The sequence below is a fragment of the Staurois parvus genome, unplaced genomic scaffold, assembly GCF_062004578.1.
Source record: "Staurois parvus isolate SC_StPar_1 unplaced genomic scaffold, SC_StPar_1.0 ptg001087l, whole genome shotgun sequence".
Lineage (NCBI taxonomy): Eukaryota > Metazoa > Chordata > Amphibia > Anura > Ranidae > Staurois > Staurois parvus.
Window position 1 is genome coordinate 1070237 of NW_028318883.1, and position 24307 is coordinate 1094543.

At 45.6% G+C, this 24307-nt stretch overlaps 1 protein-coding gene across 1 annotated transcript; it reads left to right on the plus strand.

The window, feature by feature from the left end:
- Positions 1-2813: 2813 nt before the first annotated feature.
- Positions 2814-23961, plus strand: NELFCD (negative elongation factor complex member C/D). Its single transcript, XM_089658643.1, has 15 exons — positions 2814-2968; positions 6246-6358; positions 7937-8046; positions 8233-8342; positions 8871-8978; positions 10107-10259; positions 10707-10837; positions 12625-12790; positions 13471-13605; positions 14550-14689; positions 14830-14944; positions 15141-15236; positions 17382-17522; positions 20868-20997; positions 23769-23961. The coding sequence occupies exons 1-15, from the start codon at positions 2906-2908 to the stop codon at positions 23801-23803; spliced, it is 1746 nt and encodes a 581-aa protein (XP_089514769.1). The 5' UTR covers positions 2814-2905; the 3' UTR covers positions 23804-23961.
- Positions 23962-24307: the final 346 nt, after the last annotated feature.

The following is a 24307-nucleotide window of genomic DNA, read 5'->3' on the forward strand; positions in this document are numbered from 1 at the left end:
ATAGAATGCATGATGGTAAAAAAAAAAAAAAAACCTTCACCTTTTAGAACCACTTTAAATTTCCAGTCTATAAAAAAAATTTAAGTCTGTGGATGATTGCTGCAGAGTTGGTGGGCTTAAAGCTCATCTATACTGAAAGTGACACAGGATTTCCTCATTACAGATCTGGCACAGTTGGGGGGTTGCATAAAAAGCTGTTTTGGTAAAATTTCTGCTGTGTATGTTTTATTTTTGTTTTTTTTCCCCCTCTCAGAGAATAGGTGCAGGAACTTCCCCCTTCTGGGTCACTTCTTGTCTCTGCCCTCTGCTACCGCTAAGGACTGTTTCTTTTGGCTCCACCCCATACCGCTCCTTTTAGGGAGAGAAGGCCCAAGTGTCATTCTGGGGGTGCTATGTAACGTGCACAGAATTTAATGATAGCAAGAAAAGTGATTTATCCCCCACAATTGCAGCAATAGATTTGCCCAACAACAACGGACCACCACATTATAATACCATCCAGGTAGCAATAGACCCCAAGCAGCAACAACAGATCTCCCAGCAACAATAGATGCTTTTCTCAACCGTAGATCCCTTCCAACAACTGGCCCTCCCCTCCCAACAACAATAGACCACCAAGTAAAAATAGATTCCCTGCAGTGATGATAGATCCCCAGCAGCCAGCATCAACAGACCTTCCAGCAACAAACCAAGCATATATAGATCCACCCCCCCCCCCCCAAAAAAAAAGGGGTCAGCCTTTTCCATTACATACATTCAGTGCTGGAGGTGCCAGAACTGTGTTTCCCCCCACTTTCCCACTGAAAAAAACACCCCGTGTCTGCAATATATAAAAATATCACCTAGAGGACTTTGTTATATGACCAAAGAAGGACATGATCTGCTGAGAGAACGTGTCAGTCTTCATTCAACCTGTGTGTGTGACCCCTGCCTGGGACACGTCATAGAAGCCCATTTCATAACGAACTTGTTCTCCTAAACAAGAAGCAGTGTCTATGGTCAGAGAGTGAATACAAAAGACAGAAGAAATTGTGTCCCTCCAGTCTGAAGAACCATCACTGGCAGGAGCACTCCTGGTCATCAGGCCTGTAGCTGGGGATGACACTGGGGGGATCTTTAGAAAGGAGAAACATCAGGGGGTGTCCCTAAAAAGGAGCACCTGGGGAATGTCTCTAAAAGAAATGCATTTTGGGTGTCCCTAGCAATGAGGAGCACCTGGTGGATGTCCCTGATGACCAGGAATATCTGGGGCTGTCTCTGGTACTGAAGAGCACCTGGTGAATGTCCCTGATGACCAGGAGTATCTGGGGCTGTCCCTGGTACTGAGGAGCACCTGACGGATGTCCCTGATGACCAGGAATATCTGAGGCTGTCCCTGGTACTGAGGAGCACCTGACGGATGTCCCTGGTACTGAGGAGCACCTGACGGATGTCCCTGGTACTGAGGAGCACCTGAAGGATGTGCCTGGTACTGAGGAGCCCCTGACAGATGTCCCTGATGACCAGGAGTATCTGGGGCTGTCCCTGGTACTGAGGAGCACCTGAGGGATGTCCCTGATGACCAGGAGTATCTGGGGCTGTCCCTGGTACTGAGGAGCACCTGAGGGATGTCCCTGATGACCAGGAGTATCTGGGGCTGTCCCTGGTACTGAGGAGCACCTGAGGGATGTCCCTGATGACCAGGAGTATCTGGGGCTGTCCCTGGTACTGAGGAGCACCTGGGCCTGGCTCTAGACATAAGAAGTACTGGGGGGTGAGGGAAATGTTCTTGGGGGAAGGATCTGAGGGATATCTCTAAAATATGTGAGCACCTGAAGGATGCACCTAGAAAGAAGGACCTGTGGGTGTCCCCGCCACCACAAAGCAACTTAGGATTGTCCCTGGCAACACTTGGGGGATGTCCCGTTGACAAGGGGCACTGGGGGATGGTCCTGGCAACAAGGAGCACCTAGATATCCCTAGAAACAAGAAGCACCTGGGGGATGTCCCTGGTAACGAGAAGCACCTGGGGCAAGGGGGCTATAGTAATAGGCAGCACAGGAGGATGTTCCTAAAGAGGAGCAGCTGGGGGCGTCCATAACAAATAGGCGTAAATAAGGGGTGTCTCTGACAAGAATGAACACCTACATGTGTCCCTGGCAATACCAAGCACCTGGGAGTATCTCTGGCAATGAGGAGCACCTGAGGATGGTCCTAGAATGGAGAAGCATCTGGGGGGGTGTCGCTGGCAATGGGAAGCAGATGGGGGGGGGGGTGTCGCTGGCAATGAGCAGGTGGGGGGGATGTCCCCGGCACGGGGAATCAGGTGGGGGGATGTCCTTGGCACTTTGGAGCAGGTGTGTGTGGGGGGGATGTCCCCTGCACAGGGACACAGGTGAGGGGAAGATGTCCCTGGCAGTGCAGAGCGCGGGGGGGGGGGGTGTTCCTCACAATGGGAAGCAGGTGGGGGGTCCCTGACAATGAGGAGCAGGTGTGTGGGGGGGTGTCCCTGGCACGGGGAAACAGGTGAGGGGAGGATGTCCCTGGCAGTGCAGAGCAGGTGCGGGGATGTCCCTCACAATGGGAAGCAGGTGGGGGGGTCCCTGGCAGTGCTCGCACTGGGTCCCCCCTCTCAGGGATCAGCACAGTAGATCTGGGTGTGGCGCTGAGGCCGGCCTTCCTGTACGGTGAGCAGAAGACAAATCTGCTCTACGGCGCCTCTACCGGCCCATATGGGATATTCCTCTGCACGCCTGGAATGGTCTTCTAGAAAATGGCCGCCGGAAGCATACTGTCGCTCAGCACTTGTATGACGAGCACGCAGGTTGATGTATTTCCGGTGCGCGGGGACGTCATCTCTGGGTGCCCGGAAGTAACAGGGAAAGGAGTTCGGAGGCAGCTCGGGGGACCCCCCACATCTGGGAGGATGGAAGGAGAATATTTCATGGGCGGAGGGGTCATTGTGGGAGACTGGGAGGATAGAGGAGGGGTAAGTCTGCTTGGTCCTCCCTTGGAGGGGGACTACAAATGCCAGCACTGATTGGCTCAGCACAGTCCCTCCTCCACACACAGCTTTGTATTGCCGGTCACTGGAAATGGTTTTATATCAATGTTCTGATTGTACAGTGCACCTGTCACATGGAACATGTGGGCTGCCATGGCTGGCCTCCTGAAAATGCCAACTGCCTGGCTTCTCTGAGTCTCAGAGCTGAAACAAGCATGCAGCAAGTGAAAGTCATAGTTCCTTATGTGACTACTGATCGGCAGAGTGGTGGAGAGATTAGCAATGGCAGCCTGCTGGTGTCACATCTTGCAGGATACAGGTTTTCATGCTGTCACACACTCCCCTGTAGTGTTCATATATATATATAACCTATGAGTATAATGCAGAGATGATGTGTGCTTTATAGATCATATATAGTACCTTTTACCCTCAGCACTACCCGGCACTTCCTGCCCAGGACAATTTTCAGCTTCCAGCGCTGTTGCACGTTGAATGACAATTGCGCGGTCGTGCAACACTGCACCCATATGACATTTATAGCATTTTTTTCACACAATTAGAGCTTTCTTTTGATGGTATTTATTCCCCACTGGGGTTTTTATTCTAAATAAATGCAAAAAGAGTGAAAAAAAAAATAGTTTTTCTTTGTTTCGGTTACAAAATTTTGCGAATAAATAACCTTTCTTCATACATTTAGGTCATATGTATTTCGCTACATTTCTTTGGTGCAAACACCCCAAATCAGTGTTTATTATTTAGCCTGTAGGAAAGGTATGGAGTCCACAAACTATGGGATATGTCTGAAAATCGATCGATCCCGGTGTACTGACGGCCGATCTCATTTCCTGAGGCCTCAAAACGCCAGGACAATACAACTGCCCCCCAAGTAACCCCCCTTTTTTTTTTTTTTTTAGGATAGTCCAAGGTATTTAGCATGGCACATTTTTTTGAAGTTGTAATTTTTTGTCATAATATTTTGGAAAATGGAAAATTTTTTTTTAGTTTGTTAGAATTTTTTACATCCTGTCACCTGTGCAGTACAGCGTTGTCATATGACTGGTGTGGCGGTGATCAGGAAAACTGACTGGTGACAGTATGTGTAAAAAAAAAAAAAAACTTAATTAGTAATTTTTTTTGTTACATTTTTTATTTTTTCTTACAGTGACCAGAGAAATACAGTGTTACCATAGTAACACTGTACTATTCTAGGATGATCAGGATTTAACTTTTTTTTTTTACACACACATTGTGATTGTATATACAGGTGTACCTCAGTTTACGAATTTAATGCGTTCTCCGGGATGTTTCGTATTGCGAAAAATTCGTTAACAGAAACGCCGTTTCCAATAAGAATGCATTGAAAACCAATAAATCCGTTCCACAGGTCAGAAAAAAGTAAAAAAAAAAAGTCACTGTCACTATAGGTTGGTGCCGGTTTTTAAATGTAATGGCTGGCTCTTTTTTTTTTCCTTCACTATAGCTCAGAGAATCAGCTGTCACTTTCCCCCCAGCTAAAAGAAACTTTCTTTTTAGTTTATTTCCCTGAGTTAAAAAAAACAATGTTTCCTTTTAGTTTGTTTCCAGAGATAAAAGAAACAAAGTATCCTTTATCCTTTAGCTCTGGGGAAAGTGACAGCTAATTCTGTGAGCTATAGTGAAGGAAAAAAAAAGCCGGCAATTGCATTTAAAAATTGGCACTAACAGACTTCGTATTGCAAAAAAATTTGTAAACAATTCATAAACCGAGGCATTATTTTCAGTGGATTTTCATTCGTTAACCGAGGCACACCTGTAACTGAATTTTACAGTTATAAGCAACCATATTTTGTTTCTGCATTAAAACTATTCAGTGTTTACTATTGTGATTAGCTGTGATTGGCCCCAGCTAATCACATGGTATCGATGAGCTGTGATTTGACCCTGTCCTGTACCATGTGATCACTGTGGCCAATCACAGAGCTCATCACAACAGTACACAATGAAAGGCATGAATCAAAGCCTTTTATTGTGTACAATTGTAATGTGATCTGCTGTGATTGGCCACAGCGATCACATGGTACCAGATCACGCCGGAGCGTGGCCCGATCCTGGGAGCATATCATATGAATAACAGGGCTCCTGTCTGGACATCATTTTACAATAGGCTGGGCAGGAAGGTGTATATATTCTGAATATGGATGTGGAGTGTTATCCTCTGAGGCCGGCTGTAGTATTGGTTATTACACCCAGGAAAATGCCCTTACCCAAAATGGTGGTGCAGAAGTGACGAGACACCAGAGAACTTCCCCAGACTGCATCATAAGGCAAGCCTTGGTGGAAAGGTAAGTACAGTATGGATTACACATCTGTCACGCCATAACTTTCATTGTACTTCGTATTTGAATTTACAGGATCTGGGTGGGGTTCCTCTTTAATCTACATTGCTTACAATGGGAGAGCCACTGATGGGTCCTTAAGTATCTGACACCCTCACACACTATGGGGTTTATGTACTAAAGCTGGTACACTCAGAATCTTGTGCGTCTCTGCATGGAAACCAATCCGCTTCCAGGTTTCACTGCTAAAACTTAAATGAACAAGCTGAGGTTAGAAGCTGATTGGCTACCATGCACAGCTGCACCAGATTCTGAGTGAACCAGCTTTAGTAAATCACCCCCTATGTGCCTACACAGCCACCCTTCCACTCCATCCCACAGACTGCTAGCACAGATCACACTGGGAAAGCTGTCATTGCATTATGGGAACTGTGCTTTTTTCCCTGTTTTAGTCTTGTTAAGCTAAGATTTATTTATTTTATGTACTTATATAGCGCCGTCAGTTTACGCAGCACTTTACATATATATTGTACATTCACATCCGTCCCTAACCCTCAAGGGGTGTACAATCTAAGGTCCCTAACTCACATTCATACATACTAGGGCCAATTCACCTACCAGCATGTCTTTGGAGTTTGGGAGGAAACTGGAGTACCCGGAGGAAACCGACGCAGGCACAGGGAGAACATGCAAACCCCAGGCAGATGGGGCTGTGGTTGGGATTCGAACCAACGACCCCAGTTCTGCCAGGTGGAAGTGCTAACCATTTAGCCACTGTGCTGCCCTAGGCTGAGTAGCTGAGTTACCGCACATCGGTACATTATAGCACTTGTATCTGGTGGTTAGGAGGGTGGAATGCTGGGAATTGCTGCCCTGTGACTGTTATATATCCTATCAGTGCTATAAAGAGTTCTACTTTAATGATCCCTGTACTGGCTGTGTGGCAGGATGAAGAATATGCCGAAGGGGAGGACGATGCCGAGGTGCAGCAGGAGTGTCTACAGAAATTGGGCAGCCGGGACTACATCATGGAACCCGCTATATTTAACTCCTTGAAGAGGTCAGTTCTGCTGAGGTCAGATGAATTAACACAGACGTACACTAGATAAATCATTAGGCCCCATACATACCTTTCAGTAGCCTTCAGACCCCACTCCCTCCCTGGAACCTCAGAGCCACAAGTAGTATATTATGACAACTTCAGCTAGGATGTCAGGGCTTTGGAATGCTACCACCTGTACCTGAATATTAGTGGTGAGCCTGTCTTTTCCATCTGAGTGGACCTAGCATGTGATATGTGCCTTCATGCCAGGCGCAGGCTAAGTAATCTTCAGGTGTAACACTTCCAGGTCTTTATTACCTCTCACAGAGATCGCAGCACTCCCCCGACAACAATGCCTTCACATGCTTTTCTCCCCAAAAGAATGACGCCATCTTTGTTCAGGCATCATTCAGGGTCACTATCTACTACTTGTAGCTGGCTCAGAGGTGACAAAATCATAGAAATCCTGGTTTCTGTACAGTTCTTGGCTGTGCTTATAAATGTCTGACACAGACCAGCCGCTCTTGCAGCCTCTCACTTTGATAGCGATTGACTACAAAGTTAAACTGTGCAGTCTGGGTCAAGGGCGTCCCTAGGGTTGGTGTCACCCGGTGCGGTAACACTTGGTGTCACCCCTCCCTCGATCCCTGCAAGATGGATCGGATCTGCGGATTGAGCATAATGGATTGGAGCCCGATCCATAATGCTCCCCAATCCATTATGCTCCCCAATCCGCAGATCCGATCCATCTTGCGGGGATCATCGGCTTGAAACCTATACGGGGTTAACTGATCTTTCAGCACCGGTCTGGTCTGCACATGCTCGAAAAGTGATGTCAGATGGAGGAGGTTCCTGCTGTTGCGGCTGGATTTTTGTGTTACAGACAATTCCTGGATCTTGCACAGTCTTACCTAGATCAGTTAACCCCGTATAGGTTGCAAGCTGACAATCCCCGCAAGATGGATCGGATCTACGGATTGGGGAGCGTAATGGATCAAACTCTGCAGATCCGATCCATCTTGCAGGGATTGTCGGCTTGCTTTAAAACTTTCCTTTTCGTGGAGAGGGTCTGGTGTCACCCGGTGCGGCGTGCACCCGCCTTGGGAAGCCACTGGTCTGGGTGATCACTGGAAATGTGAAGAAATGCTTCCTCCTGCATGCAGCAGGCTGATAATATCAACTCAACCTAAGCAAAGGCACTGGCTGGAGCTCAAGGACTGAATTTGTTTTTTCTTTTTAAATTGGAAAAAGTGTTTTTATTAATGTATTTAATGATACCGTTGGTGAATAAATTCTATACAGACTTGTAAAGTTACTGAAAAGTCCATTTTAACTGGCCAGTAGCGAGGCATAAGAAGCTGGAGGGGGTGGGACAAAGCATTGACTTCCTAGCTGATGTCAGTATTTGTGTTTATAGAGCACCCCACGTTTCAGGGCTCCCATAAAGGCTCATACTGGTTTTTATGGTACCCCTGGCTGTTTGCATTCACCTCTGACTTTATAGTGTACTTCTTCAGTACAGATTCATTAAGTCACTATTGCTTGCCATTCTAAACCTAGTTGTAAACCATTCATTCCCCTTGTTTGTGCTTCCAGGTATTTCCAGGCCGGTGGCTCCCCAGAGAACGTCATACAGCTGCTGTCAGAGAATTACACCGCCGTGGCGCAGACAGTGAATTTGTTAGCTGAATGGCTGATCCAGTCAGGTCTCTTAATGCAGAACATGGATTATATGACATCAGAAATCCTACAGCATATAATGGGACAGATTTTGTTATATGGAATTTTAATGAGGCTTTAAATTCAGGGGTTATAGCTGTTGATGAGCTACAAAGCTCAGAATGCTGGTACATGTAGTTTTTCAGCAGCTTACAGGTTTTTGTGTTGCACAGGTGTGGAGCCGGTGCAGGTGCAGGAAACGGTAGAGAACCATCTGAAAAGTCTCCTCATTAAACACTTTGATCCACGTAAAGCAGATTCCATCTTCACAGAGGAAGGAGAGGTAACAGTCGTAGCGATTTTTACTTTTCTGTATGTCCCAGCCCTTCTGAAAACCCATCAGCATCATTGCATTCATTAAACACCTATATATCCATGCACATTCCTACATTCATAGAAACAATCGAGTACTGTCCGCGATACCTTTTTTATTTGCACTAACATACAATTTTGAGGACAAGCTTTCGGGGAATGTTCCCTTCTTCAGGTCTAAGCAGTACTGAAACAAAGATTTAGCAGAATGTTAGAAGAGATGTAGGGGATGGAGATAAGACACAGCAAAAGCAAAGTCTGGGGGGGGGGGGGGGGGCTAGACAACACTAGCAGAGGCAGTCATGCTTGAGCTGATAGTCATAAAACTGTTGGATAATGAGTGAGGAATCCCATGTCCAAATTCAGGCCGTTATCTCTTGTGTCAGGATCAGTACTTGGGTGATATCTTTCACATGCCCTATTGTTCCACTGATTGTTCCTGTTCAGCAATGTCGGCCTTGTGTGGGGGCATAGACATCACGCTTATTTTGATTTGTAGACTCCGGCTTGGTTGGAGCAAATGATCGCACACACAACATGGAGAGACCTTTTCTACAAGCTGGCAGAGGCTCACCCAGACTGTTTGATGCTGAACTTCACTGTAAAGGCAAGAGTCCCATGAGTTTTCTTTTACTTGCTACCTATCCATTCACAATGCTTTACCTCAATATTGTGTCGTGTAGATTTTGTCAGCGGAAAAATAACATATGGGGGAGCGTTAATTAGGTCTGATTAAGGTAATTGATTGAATGTAAAGGGTTGAATAGGATTATATGTTATTTTACATACAAATACTACATATGAATGAAATGGCATGTACAGTGTAACAACAATACATTGCTACATTGTATTCATTACCCTTGTTGTGTATTTAATACAGCTGAATGTTATCAGACAGTATTCAGCTTTTCATTCTGCACTGAAATTTGTTTGAGAACTGCAGAAAAGAGATAAAGCTTACACCACACTATCAGATCTAATTAGCTATGATTAAAGCCTTTTTAAGACCCCGGTCGCACTGGGTGCGACTTGGCATGCAATTTGCAAATCCAAATCTTACCCTATTGTCCGCAATTAGAACTGTCATATCGGTGCAGTTCCAACTTGGTCGGAGCCGCACCGATTTCTAAAGTAGTGCATGCACTACTTTTGGTGCGACTTGCATAGACATCTAGGCAGATGTCTTGCAAGTCGCACCGCAAGTCGGAATGACATCTGATTTTGAAATTGTGCGACTTACAGTGAAGTCGCACAATTTCAAAGTTGGGGTCGGTGTTTTATTGAGCAATACAAAATCCATCAACAATTCCAAAGTATTCAGTCAGGAAGTAGTAAAAGATATACATGGTGGTAGTTATACATCCAACATGGCTCATTTGGTAAAACACGGGCAGAAATATTGCCACAGATAGTACAGGAAATGCCTAAATAATAACAAAAGAGTTAGTGGGTCACAGTAGCCTATTCATAATTAAGTCAGGACAATGGGGACAACCCCAGGGTGTCAAGCCTTTGGGCCCATAGTTTTTCAAATCTGTTTGGACATCCTCCGTGTTAGTATGTGTGTGTGTATAAGTTTTATATAGCCTTCCACCTATATCCCTGGAGTGGTTTGTTTTTCTGTTTTTACAAAGAGTTGTTGTGTGTTTTTCTTAGGGGTTATGCTATGTGGCCAATTTGGTTTCACTACAAAGAGTTCTACAACTAGTTGCTGAACTGTATCTCTCTTTTCTAGCTCATCTCAGATGCCGGATATCAGGGTGAAATCACCAGCGTCTCCACAGCTTGCCAGCAGCTTGAGGTGTTCTCCAGGGTGCTTCGAACTTCTCTGGCCACCATTTTAGATGGAGGAGAGGAGAACCTTGAGAAGAACTTGCCAGAATTTGCTGTAGGTCCACCATTATTTTGTGCATGGGTTACACGTGGCTACCTGCTGAACCATCACTCCCCGTTCACGTCCCTCTTTTCTTTTTATGATGTTCTAATGTCTGTTTATGTGCGTGTTCATTATTGTAAAGAGAAGACCGCTTTCTCATCTGTTGTCTTTTGCCTTGTGCCTCTTCCCAGCCTTTTATACTAAATGGGATTGGAGGGAGGCTGAAAAGGAATTCATTTTATTACTCTGTTCTGCACTTTGGTATCTTGTGTATCAACATCACATTCAGTGACAGCTGTCAAATTTGCTGAGTGTTCTCCTCCCCCTCTCAGAGTTCTAACTCTCTCCTAATTTCCATCGCAGTCATGGGCCCCAGTTTAGTGCCTACCTGTCAGAGCTTTCTGCCAATTCTGTTCCATCTGGCAAGCTACAGTTCATATTATGTTTTTTTGTTTTCAGAAAATGGTCTGCCATGGAGAGCACACGTATTTGTTTGCCCAAGCAATCATGTCCATATTGGCGCAGGAGGAACAGGGGGGATCTGCCATGCGCAGGATCGCTCAGGAGGTGCAAAGATTTGCTCACGAAAAGTAAGATATTGAATATCATGAACCGTAGGATACAACTGCATGAGAGCATACAGATAGCTATTCCTATTTGATTCCATTCTCTCTAATATTCTTTGAATAAAATAGGTTTTGCCCAAGGGGCAGTTATATCCGGAGAGAATCTTTGTGAACTGTTTGAAAGTACAAAACCTAGGTACTTAGTAACTTCTGCTAGTAGCCAATAAGTTAAAGTGTTACTAAACCCACAACAGTACAATCAGTCTGTATATGCAGTAAAGTATCCTTGCTATACTCACTGTGGAAACTAAGGGGTTAATCCTTTGCATTGTGTAAAAAAGGCTATTTGATCCTTTCTTCTCTGTTCCTCCCCTTTTTCAAGCGACCACGTCTTATCTCCTGATAAGATAGACTGAACTGTAGGCATTTTGCAGATGCTCAGTTTGGTGTGTATTGCTAGAGAGGTGTTTTTTTTTCTTGGGAGAGTGCATGTGATCAGCATAGGGCCAATCGGCACTGTCCAGACAGAGGTCAGGGGTTTTGCATCCTCCTAGAGCAGAAAGAAAACTCCTACAAGCTTTAGTGACTGCTGGGCTGGACACTGATAGAAGTCACAAGACTGCTCTAACTGCTAATGAGAAAAGGTATTTAGCAGTTTATATTTACTAAAATAATTGCATTTCCATGTTGTGTGTACTGTGGGAGACAAGATTTAATGAATGCAGTGTCCGGGGAGACCAGATATAGTGAATGCAGGGTCCGGGGAGACCAGATATAGTGAATGCAGGGTCCGGGGAGAGCGGATATAGTGAATGCAGGGTCCGGGGAGACCAGATATAGTGAATGCAGGGTCCGAGGAGAACGGATATAGTGAATGCAGGGTCCGGGGAGATCGGATATAGTGAATGCAGGGTCCGGGGAGATCAGATATAGTGAATGCGGGGTCCGAGGAGACCAGATATAGTGAATGCGGGGTCCGAGGAGAACTGATATAGTGAATGCAGGGTCCGGGGAGATCTGATATAGTGAATGTAGGGTCCGAGGAGACCAGATCTAGTGAATGCAGGGTCCGAGGAGACCAGATATAGTGAATGCAGGGTCCGGGGAGAGCGGATATAGTGAATGCAGGGTCCGGGGAGACTAGATATAGTGAATTCAGGGTCCGAGGAGAACGGATATAGTGAATGTAGGGTCCGGGAAGATCAGATCTAGTGAATGTAGGGTCAGAGGAGACCGGATATAGTGAATGCAGGGTCTGGGGAGATTAGATATAGTGAATGCAGGGTCCTGGGAGACCAGATATAGTGAATGCAGGGTCCGGGGAGATTAGATATAGTGAATGCAGGGTCCGGGGAGACCAGATATAGTGAATGCAGGGTCCTGGGAGACCAGATATAGTGAATGCAGGGTCCTGGGAGACCAGATATAGTGAATGCAGGGTCCTGGGAGACCAGATATAGTGAATGCAGGGTCCGGGGAGACCAGATATAGTGAATGCAGGGTCCGGGGAGATTAGATATAGTGAATGCAGGGTCCAGGGAGACCAGATATAGTGAATGCAGGGTCCGGGGAGACCAGATACAGTGAATGCAGGGTCCGGGGTTTAGTAACACTTTAAAGATATCTACTTAAAGTCCATTGTGTCCCATTGACCAACAGTGTGTAAATAAATAGGATGCCTAACCACAATGTATGTAAATATGTGACATAATGTTCGTAGTAAATTCTGATTCGGGTCTTGCTATAATAAACCTGTTTATATTAGATTAATTGCAGTGCCTGATGTTTTACATGTAGTTTTTGTCCTTCAGAGGTCATGATGCCAGCCAGATCACACTTGCTCTGGGTACAGCAGCTTCCTATCCTCGAGCATGCCAAGCACTGGGAGCTATGTTGTCCAAAGGAGCTTTGAACCCTGCAGACATCACTGTGCTGTACAAAATGTTCACAAGCATGGATGCCCCCCCTGTGGAGCTGGTGAGGAGTGGGGGGGGGGGGACACAAGTGTGGAGAACTGCAATACATATTTTGATAATGAAGTACATTGAAAAGTGCTTCTCTTTTTTTCTAGTCTTTACAAAACATGGGATGATGTGATCTGATCTTGCTCTTAGTGTTGTTCTGAACTCTCCGGATCCTTTTCATCACTGTGTATTACTGTGCAGGAAAGCAGATTAAAACTCCTGGTGCTGAGGAGTGCTCTCTTTAAATTCCTGCATGCAGCAGATTGGCTGCTCAATACAGTTTATAGGCAATAATTAGGATGGGCAAACTAAAACTACGTATTTTACAATTCACTTTCAGCTCAAAAGGTATAAACAAGATCTCTAGACGGAATAGTCATACACCCGTTTTCTGGGGACCTCCCAGCAAGCTGTACATTTCTACTCCATCATTTAGTCATTCATGTAACTATAACTGTTGAAACAAATCCTATAAATGACCTTTTATGTGTCAGTAAATAAACCGACTGCAAGCATGATCATAAAGGTTTGCAACACATTTAGCAGTCCCTTACAGCACATGCTTTAGAAACACATGAGATGTACAATCCTGCATGAAGAGGGAATTAACAGAACATTTTCTGTTTTAAACCTAAATAATATTGAGAACCGCTATTCCAGAACAGTGCAGCCTACTTTATTTTTCTTTTGCAGATCCGTGTTCCCGCTTTCCTGGACCTTTTCATGCAGTCGCTTTTTAAACCAGGTGCCAAGATAAACCAGGACCACAAACACAAGTACATCCACATACTGGCATATGCAGCCAGTGTGGTGGAGACCTGGAAGAAGGTGCGTCATATCAGTAGTTCTGAATGCATTTATCTTTCATCATTTGTATCACATTGGCAATTCTTTAGGGCCTTAGAGAGCAAAAGCCTTCATATTAGTATTTTGTTTGGTCTAATGTGCCCAGAAATGATAGGACTGTGGCTGGATAAAGAAGCATCTGTAGGTAATGACAGTGGCAGTTTACAAGTACCAGTTATTCCCGAAGGGGATTAGTGCTCTCTACTCCAGCACTACAAAGCAGGGCCGTGGACAAGGGAGTACCACCAGTCCTCCTGTACAGGGCCCAGGCCAGCACGGGGGCCCAGGTAGCTGGGTGAATAGGATGTGGGCAGGTAAGGTGATCGCCACGGTGGGGGTGCAATTACTGGAACTGACCCCCTGTATGGCTCTCTCTGCAGCAGCTGTAAGCTGGCTTCTTCTCCTCTCCCTCCTGCTGGCTTTCAGCTGCTATATGGAGAGCCATACAGGGGATTGGTTCCAGGAATTGCCCCCGTCTCACTCATCGTCCTCCCTGTGCACCATATGTTTCCCCCTGTGTTCCCCCACCCCCCGCAGAGCTGCCAGCTAGCCTCCCCTCCTTACTACCAGCAGTTGCAAGCACACAATAGGATATTTCAGGATGGAGAGGGGTGGAAGGGTCAGGTAAATGTCACATTTTACCAGCCCCTTTTTTTCCTGGATGAACAGGAGTACTGATCACTCACTGTGTTCATTCATAAACGAAGCATAGTAAACTATGGTTTTTTTTGGGGGGGGGGGCTGTCAGGTTGGCTGCATGGGGCCCCGTGGTACACAGTACTGTTTTGAACTGTATTCTTTATACAGCATAGATGAAGGAGCTGCTAGATAGGTCTGCTCTTGTGTTCTTTGGGATGGGAAGAAAAGCAAATATGAATTGCAAGTCATTATACAGATATTTCTGTTTCTTGTCTATTATGCTGCAGAACAAAAGGGTGAATATAAACAAGGATGAACTGAAGTCCACCTCCAAAGCAATAGAGACGGTTCACAATCTGTGCTGCAATGAGAACAAGGGGGCCTCAGAACTGGTGGCGGAGCTGAGCACACTGTATCAGTGTATCAGGTATGTATTGGGATAAGAAGATGATGAAAGAATTGTTGTGAAATGCAGGCTAGGAGTCTTTTCTTCGCTTGGATGGCAGAAAGTGATGCCACTAGTGTGGGGGACAGACACGTCATGTATTTTCCTTTATACCACTCTAGGTTCCCAGTTGTGGCGATGGGTGTTCTGAAGTGGGTGGACTGGACCGTGTCGGAACCTCGCTACTTCCAGCTACAGACAGATCACACCCCTGTCCATCTGGCCTTGCTGGATGAGGTATGCTTTGGGGCTTTTCATGTGTAGTTGTGAACAGATTTTGCAGCTTTGTCACGTGCACTAGGAATGCATCCTTTTGTTGGATAATACATATCTGTATGCAGTGCTGCTTCACTGTGTGACAGGAGGAATCTGTATATATAAACACTGCGTATATTAAGGATTTATGATTTCTATATTGTTTGTCTTCTTGCAGATCAGCACATGCCACCAGCTGTTACACCCGCAAGTCCTGCAGCTTCTTATCAAACTCTTTGAGACAGAGCACTCGCAGCTGGATGTCATGGAGCAGGTAGGTGACCGGGTACATACATCTGTCCAGTCACTGAACCATTGAATGCTAAAGTGAAAATGAAAGCAACTGTAAAGGATTTTTTTTTTTTTTTTTTTCCAAAGTTTTTTTTTTTCCCCTCTCTCTGCAAGGATATGGAGAGATAAAATGTATCACTATATCTCTTTCCTCTATTCAGAGAGGGGAAAAAAACAAGGGGGCGAGCTTCACAATGACTGATCACTGTGATAGCCAATCAGAGGCTATCACAGTGATCATGTGACCCGGAATCAGGAGTCCCGGGCCGCGATCATTAGAACGGGACCTGGGGCTCTCAGTGACACCCCGGTCTTTGTGCTGGGAGCGCAAAGACCAGTATACAAGTATGCGGCCCCATGAGGCCGCATATTTGTGTTACGTTGGCGTGAAGGGGTTAATGCGTAGAATGCATTATGGTAAAGAATCTCGAGACTATAGAACCACTTTTTCTATGATAAAATCTTTTCCCAATCTTCCCTTCAAGCACTTCTCTTGACATACATAACCCCTCGCCCTCCTGAGGATTTACCCCCCTTTCCTGACCAGCCCAGTTTTTGCGTTATGGCTCTGCGTTACTTTAACTGACAATTGCGCGGTCAGGCAACGCTGTACCCAAATGAAATTTGTCTTTTTTTTTTTTCCTCACAAATTGAGCTTTCTATTGGTGGCATTTGGTTGCCTGTGTGGTTTTTTTTTTTTTTTTTTTTTTTTTTTGCGCTATAAAAAAAAAGGCTGACAATTTTGAGAAAAACTATATTTTTTACATTTTGCTATTAAACATGTCTAGTAAAAAAAATAAAAAAATCTAATTTCGACATAAATTTAGGCCAAAATGTATTCTGCTCCGTGTCTTTGTTACAAAAAAAAAAAAAAAAAATCCCGGTACGTGTAAATTAATTGGTGTATTGGTGAAAGTTATAGTATTTACAAATGGCAGTATAGATGCTGTGATTTTTTTTATTTTTTTTTATATTTACTAGTAATGGCGGCGAACAGCGACTTGTAGTGGGACTGCGACAGACATTCTGACACTGGGGGGAACTGACTTGGTGTCACTGACATGCCCAGTGACACCAATACGGTGATCAGTGCTAAAAAAAAAAAAAAAAAGCACTGACACTGTACGAATGGCATTTGGCAGGAAGGGGTTAACATGAGGGTCGATCAAAGGGGTAACTGTGTGCTGGGAGTGTTTTACTGTGGGGGTGGTGTCTGTGTGCTTCACTGTAATCACACTGCTCTGGATGGCTGTGCTGGGCACAGCCATCCAGAGCAGTGTGCCCGAGTTGTTATTATTATTATTACATCGAGTTTATATAGCGCCAAAGGGTTTGCTCAGCGCTGTACAATAGAGGGGGGGGGGACAATACATGAAACAGTACAGCAACTACAAACAGCACACGAGAGGTTAGAGGGCCCTACTCTTTGACAGGGAGGAGGACTGTTACTAAACAAAACGGTCGTCCTCCCCGTCGGAGATGCTCGGTAATCACCGGCTGCGACCCGGTGATTGACGGTCCCGAATGGCAGCGCGGGCAAGGCGCGCCCCCTACCTGGAAATGCAAAATCAAGTATATATACGTGATTTTGTGCACCCCTGCCACCCTGTAGCAGTATATCTGCTATAGGGCAGTGGGAAAGTGGATAAACACTGAATGCAGAAAAAGATGCTGGAGGGGGGAACATTCCCTTTCTAGCCTGCACTGCCTTCCATCAGCATCTCCCACCTCCTGGTACCCAGAGGGTTGTGCAATCCTGTGCGTGCATCAGCTCTAGCAATGTCTGCATGTACTGTACAGCTGCACCAAGCAGCATTGTAATGTCCACATGTGCCCTGTGAAGGTCCATCTTGTTTGTAGGCCTTGCACCTTTTCAGCAAATGTCAGATGCACATTGGTTTTATTGTAGATGAATTTAGAGAAGGCCTTCTGGGTAGTCCTTCCACAACACACTGAAATCCTCCTCCTCATATGTGTGTACATAGTACGGATCTTACAAATGGTTCTGACAAGCACCTCTGATCTGTAAACAAAAGTACATGTTTAGTTTTGAAAGAGCAAACTGTTAAGTCTTCTGGAGACCAATTTGTAAAATCCATCTTGCCTTTTTGTCCTGTTGCATCCTTAGCTGGAGCTGAAGAAGACTTTGCTGGACAGGATGGTCCACCTGCTGAGTCGAGGTTATGTACTTCCAGTGGTCACTTACATGCGCAGATGTCTGGAGAAGATGGACACCGACATCTCACTTATACGATACTTTGTCACAGAGGTGAGTCCTTGTACTTCCACTCGCCTTCACATTCTTTTTTTCATACAATGTGTTTGAGGATGAGGGTCACCCACCCTTTTTAGGTAAAGGCAGCATTAGTTCCCTGTTGTGCCAGGGTCCCCACACAGTGCAATTTCATAAATCTAGCTGTATCTTGGGGTCAATATATCGGTGGGCACATTCTTGATACAGAATGATTAGAATAGACCCCAGGGATTGTTCAACGCAAAGATCTGATACAATGGAAAATGTTTTAATTCAATCAAATTGCAGTGTCTATGGTGTTATCTTATCCACAGAGCTATGTTCTTGAGAAGGGTTTTAATAGAGTTTGCATGTTCTCCCTGTGCCTGCGTGGGTTTCCTCCGGGTGCTCCTGTTTCCTCCCACACTCCAAAGACATGCTGGTAGGTTAATTGGCTCCTGTCTAAATTGGCCCTAGTAGGTATATGTATGAATGTAAGTTAGGGACCTTAGATTGTACACCCCTTGAGGGTTAGGGACTGATGCGAATGTACAATATATATGTAAAGTGCTGCGTACATTGACGCTATATAAGTACCTGTAATAATAAATATAGAAACAACTCGGAGCAAAGTAACAGGTTTGCTTTAACCTCCTTCCCGAGAAAGATTTGAGGTGGTATCAAAAAAGTTTCCAGACTAGTTTTGTAACACGTCAACAGATGGCAGCACATGGTTGCACGCACAGTCACAGGGAGCACCGACCTTCATAAGTCAGTGTGCCAAAAGACATCGTCCTGTATACGTCGGGAGCTGTGCAACTGGTGCTTTTCTGACCGCGTGCGTTACCACATCTGCTTTTTCATCATGGACAGCAAGTTATTATTATTATTATACAGGATTTATATAGCGCCAGTTTGCTCAGCGCTTTACAATATAACGGGAGACAATACAGCAACAATACATTTCAATACAAGAGGGTTAGGAGGGCCCTGATCCTTGGAGCTTACAATCTAGGAGTTAGAACAAAGAGCAAACCCAAAATGATGAGAACAATCCACAACATTGCTGTAGTTGTCGGTGTGCCATACAGAATTAAGCAAACACAGAGGGGCCCCAGACTAAGTGCAGTATTGAGACAAATCCATTTACTAAAGTAGTGCAAACTGGCAACTCACTATTAATGTAAAAACAATAAACATGTAAAACATCTTAGGAGGTTCCCCAGGGTGGTCCAGATGGTCTTCCGTGACTTTTTATGAGATTTTTTTAATGTTTTTTTTTCTACATTGCCATGAGAAATAATTGTTTCTTTATTGCCTCTCGCTCTTTTTTTCTTAAGTAGTGTCATACTGAATAGTCTAGGCCGGGGAATTGAATTAAAATTCAAGGAGGTCCGGTCACTAAAATCTTCTTCTGGCCGAGGTCTGAAATCAAATGTCCCCATTAGTGTTCCCACTTAAATTGGGATCCCCCTAAAGAGTAATTAATTACATTAAGTGCCACCTTCAGACTTCCCCCATAAATCACTTGCCACCGTCAGACCATCCCCTTACATCAGGCATTCCCATCAGAGTGCCCCCTTACATCAGGTTTCTGCATCAGGAGGCCCATTTACCTTTGGTGTCTGCCATCAGAAGGCCCCCTTACATCATTTGTCCCCATTTGAGGGCCCCATTATTTAAGGTTCCCCCATCACAGTGACACCTTACATAGGGCGTGCCCATCCGCGTGCCTCCTTACAGTAGGTGACGCCATCAGAGTGTAACTTTACATCATGTATCCCCATCACATCAGATGTGCCCATCTGAGTGCCCCTTTACATCAGCTGTCCCCATCAGAGTGCCCCTTTACATCAGGTATCCCCATCACATTGCCACCTTACATCAGGTATTGCCGTCAAAGTTCCCCCTTACACTCAAAGTACCCCTTTCCATCATGTTTCCCCATCAGAGTGCCCCTTAACATAAAATAAGCATGCTGAGGGGCACATTTTATGTTGTGCCCCTTAGCATTAAATGTGCCCATCATAGTGCCCCTAATATAAATGTGCCTATCAAGGTCCCCCAGAAAGAACCCCCCCTACCTTGAGGGCAGACAGGAGCGGGAGGCAGGAGCTTGCCTGGATACTTTCTGAAGGGGGCAGGGTGCGCGCTTTTGGACATGCAGGGAGCGGGAGCCGGGAAAGACAGCAAGCTGCAAGGGGTGGGGCACATGCGTGATGTCATTGGTTGCTGGGATGTCCATCCTGCTAAGCGGACCTGTCGTTCTAGTCTGGTGGTCTGAGTGTGAGTGCTGCTCTGGCCATTTAGTGACTGCTGGTCTAGGCAATCCTCATGTGTAATTTGAACATGCACCATGTTGCTGTCAAATTCTCCCCTTAGTCTGCTGACCCAGGAGCATAAGGAGCACTTTGTCAAAGTCTGCCAAGAACTCCACCATTGTGCCCTGGATGACCCGTCCTTGGGTCAAGGGTCATTACTGGTGATGAAACTTGGGTGTAAGGGTTTCATGCAGAATTTCACGTTTTGCTCTTTGCTCTAACTTGCTGTGCATGATGAAATAGATGTGGTAACACACGCGTGGTCAGAATAGCACCAGTTACACAGCTCCCGATGTACACAGGACAATGGCTTTTGGCACACTGACTTATGAAGGTCAGTGCTCCCTGTGACTGTTCATGCAGCCTTGTGCTGCCATCTGTTGTGTCTTTTTTGATACCACCTTATAGTCACCTCTGTTTTGTCCACCTACTGCCCCTCAACATCAGGTAAAAAAAGAAATATCCAGTACTGGAGCATGTGACAGCACTGGTCCAATCAGTGCTTTCACATTGGGAGTCCAATAAGCAGTATGCGAGCTACAACTCCGACACCTTGTAGCATCCACAGGGCTTTATGTTCACTTCACTATGCAGAGAAGAGTTACAATAAAGTGAACTGATTCCTTAACTCTTTCTGATAAATCTTATAGGCTCATTTATATAAAAATACTGTTTTAATTGCATTAAGCCCCTCCTGGTCATAGCTTGCACTAAGGCCTCCCTGATCTTGGAGACCCCTGGGTCTGTAACAAACCGCAGCTCAGCAGTGATGGGAGGAGGAAGGTCTAACAGAAAAGGTCACATTTGTGAGTGATAATTGGCCATCCCAGTGTAGTATTATCTGTGAGTTCTCATCCTCACTTGGCTTCATTGTAGTAAATGATTCTCAGATTTGTTATTGCAAATATTGGAACACGCATGGCTTCCTCTATCGGCATGCTTCCCAGTACAATCTACTGCCGATGTGACAGCTGGCAATGACAAAATCAAGCTGCTGCACCTTAGATGGCTTGTGGAACCCACAGAAGATCTGTGTCATGGTGTCCTCCTCTCTCTGCAGGTCCTAGATGTCATTACTCCCCCTTACACCTCAGACTTTGTACAGCTTTTCCTCCCAATCCTAGAAAATGAAAGCATAGCCGGCACTATCAAGGCAGAGGGAGAACACGATCCAGTAACAGAGTTCATAGGTAAGAATCTGCATATTTTGTCCTGCTTTTATTTGTAAAGGGTAAAGTTTTTGTCCGCTGAAAGCATAAGTGTACTTTTTAATTCAGTCATTCTTTTGAAAGTTCCTCGACAGTCTTCCCCACCCTGGCCCCACAGCACAAGATCTACGTGAAGTGTGGGCAGATAATTGTAAGAATTGGTGGGGTTGCTGAGGGCAGGGAGAGCAACTTCTAAAAGGATAATAAAAATTGTTCTGTTTGGTTGTTTTTATATGTAGCGTTTATAACATACACATGTAGATATTTGCTAGCAGCATATACATACTGGATTTTCAAGTGCAACCCTCTGTGGAATTAGCCCTCATTCACACCAACGTTGTCAAACTAGCGATTATAGCACGTGGAGGACATTTATTAACGCATAAATGTCACAATTTTTCAGTGGTGCCATTCACGCTAGTCATTTACCTGCATTTGGAGAACAGAGAATTCTGTGCATCTAGGATCTGAATAGAAATTTTAAACACATGTACACACGTTTAGATGCAGGAAAAAGTGCTCAAGGACGCATAAAATTGTTTTTACTTCTATCCTCCCCTGCATTTAGAAAAGCTAAACAAAGGCGTTCCAGTGTGAAGAGGGCCTTAGACTTACCATTTTCACCGTTTTTTTTGTATAGCAGTAGTTTTAGTATAGTAGTAAACCCAAAGAACTATGTTCATCATAACAGGTGCTGCATGTGGGATGTATATCACAGTGGGTACATGTCCTGCATGCCAACAGTATTAAGCAGGACATGGAATCCACGTGTCCTAAAGGACACCTCTGGTCCACTGTGTAGATAGCCATGGTCTCTTTGTCCCCCTAGAACAGTGGTTCTCAACCTTTCTAATGCCGCGACCCCTTAATACAGTTCCTCATGTTGTGGTGACCCCCAACCATAAAATTATTTTCGTTGCTACTTCATAACTGTAATTTTGCAGTGGGAGGACTAGTGCCACATCATTGGTGTCAGTGGAAGGAGTAGTGCCCCATCACTGATGTCAGTGGGAGGAATAGTGCCCCATCGTTGGTGTCAGTGGGGGGAATAGTGCCCCATCGTTGGTGTCAGTGGGGGGAATAGTGCCCCATCGTTGGTGTCAGTGGGGGGGATAGTGCCCCATCGTTGGTGTCAGTGGGGGGGATAGTGCCCCATCGTTGTTGTCAGTGGGGGGGATAGTGCCCCATCGTTGTTGTCAGTGGGGGGGATAGTGCCCCATCGTTGGTGTCAGTGGGGGGGATAGTGCCCCATCGTTGGTGTCAGTGGGGGGGATAGTGCCCCATCGTTGGTGTCAGTGGGGGGGATAGTGCCCCATCGTTGGTGTCAGTGGGGGGAATAGTGCCCCATCGTTGGTGTCAGTGGGGGGAATAGTGCCCCATCGTTGGTGTCAGTGGGGGGAATAGTGCCCCATCGTTGGTGTCATTGGGGGGAATAGTGCCCCATCGTTGGTGTCAGTGGGAGGAATAGTGCCCCATCATTGGTGTCAGTGGGGGGAATAGTGCCCCATCATTGGTGTCAGTGGGAGGAATAGTGCCCCATCATTGATGTCAGTGTGGTGGAGGGGGAAATAGTGCCCCATCTTTGGGGTCAGGGGGGGGAATAGTGCCCCATCATTGATGTCAGTGTGGTGGAGGGGGAAATAGTGCCCCATCGTTGGTGTCTGTGGGGGGGGAGGAATAGTGCCCCATCGTTGGTGTCGGTGGGGGGGAGGAATAGTGCCCCATCGTTGGTGTCGGTGGGGGGGAGGAATAGTGCCCCATCGTTGGTGTCGGTGGGGGGGAGGAATAGTGCCCCATCGTTGGTGTCGGTGGGGGGGAGGAATAGTGCCCCATCATTGGTGTCAGTGCGGGGGGGGGGGGAGAGGAAATAGTGCCCCATCATTGGTGTCAGTGGGAGAAATAGTGCCCCATTGTTGGTATTAGTCACACAAATGATGGGGCACTATTCCTCCCACTGACACCAATGATACTTACCTTGCTGACCCCTGCTCCAGCCTGGGCTCGCTCTCTCACTTACCTGTCAGCTGTCTTCCTTCTCTGGCCGCTCTCCTCTTCACTTACTCCGGCAGTTCCCTCGATCTTCTTAGATCTACGCGCGCTGCCGCTCGGCTCCTCCTCTCCAAGCTCCACCTCCTCGCCGGTGATTGGCCGCCTGTGTGCCTCTCCTGAGCTACAGTTCCGGTGGCCAATCAGCGGCGAGGAGGCGGAGTTGTTGAGGGATCCTGGAGGTGTGGCCAGGTGACAGGGCAGCGTGTCATCCCGCCCACACATCGACTGAGTCAGAGGAGCGGTGTCTCGGTTCCTAAGACCATCGGAAATATGTGTTTTCCGATGGTCTTAGGCGACCCCTGGGAAATGGTCGTTCGACCCCCAGGTTGAGAACCGCTGCCCTAGAAGATGGTTGTTGTTTTTATTTGACAATAAGCACAGCATAGAGATAGCTACCACCACCAGAGCAAATGCAAAGATGTTAGCTATGAACAGGAGGTGTCTGCTGCTTCTGTGGCCATTTTGGAGGACAGATGTTGGGATTGGTTGGAATGCAAATTCTACATCTAAAACCTGGGAGGGGAATTAATGGACTGTACTATGGACTAAAAAGAAATGAGAAAGGCATGATAAGTTGTACACCTAAGCGAAGGATTAGGAACCTAGTCCTAGACATGGTGTGTTGCTGCTAGGGGTCATTTGTCATTGTGATATGGATGTTTATGTCTGAATCTTGCTATTTATTTACATTTTTTGTTATTTAGTTCACTGCAAATCCAAATTCATCATGGTGAACTGATCGGGCTGTGCTGGGTAGACTGAGCCCTGGACTTCTGTGAGAACAATCCTTTTTCTCTCCTAGGAGAAAATGTGTGTGTATGTATATAGAAATTGTTTTGGTTCTATTTGTGAATTTTTTTTTTTTTTTTTTAACAAATACACATTCTTATTTTAAAACCAGGTCTGTGTTCATTTAATACACAAGCAGAGCAGCTGGTATAACTAGGGATGTGAAAACACGCTATCACCTATTGCTGTGTACTGTGTGTGTGAGACTGTGAACACATGAAATCTCTTATAGCCATGAGCTTTGTGTAGCGTCTTGCTTTTTAACATATCAATTGTAAAACGTAGATTACAGAAATAGCAATGTTATTTTAATTTTCCTTTTTATGTTTTAGAACTGACAAAGGTGTGAGAAATACTCTTCACTGTGAGGAAAGGTGATAAAGTGTTACTAAACTCACAACAGTACAATCAGTCTGTATATGCAGTAAAGCATGCTTGTTATACTCACTGTGGA

Excerpts from the sequence above, each read along its gene's own strand:
- NELFCD (XM_089658643.1), top strand. The coding sequence starts at position 2,906 with ATGGAAGGAGAATATTTCATGGGCGGAGGGGTCATTGTGGGAGACTGG. Across the intron at positions 8,979-10,106 it reads TGCTGAACTTCACTGTAAAG|CTCATCTCAGATGCCGGATA; the intron begins GCAAGAGTCCCA and ends TCTCTTTTCTAG. Across the intron at positions 15,237-17,381 it reads AGCTGGATGTCATGGAGCAG|CTGGAGCTGAAGAAGACTTT; the intron begins GTAGGTGACCGG and ends TTGCATCCTTAG.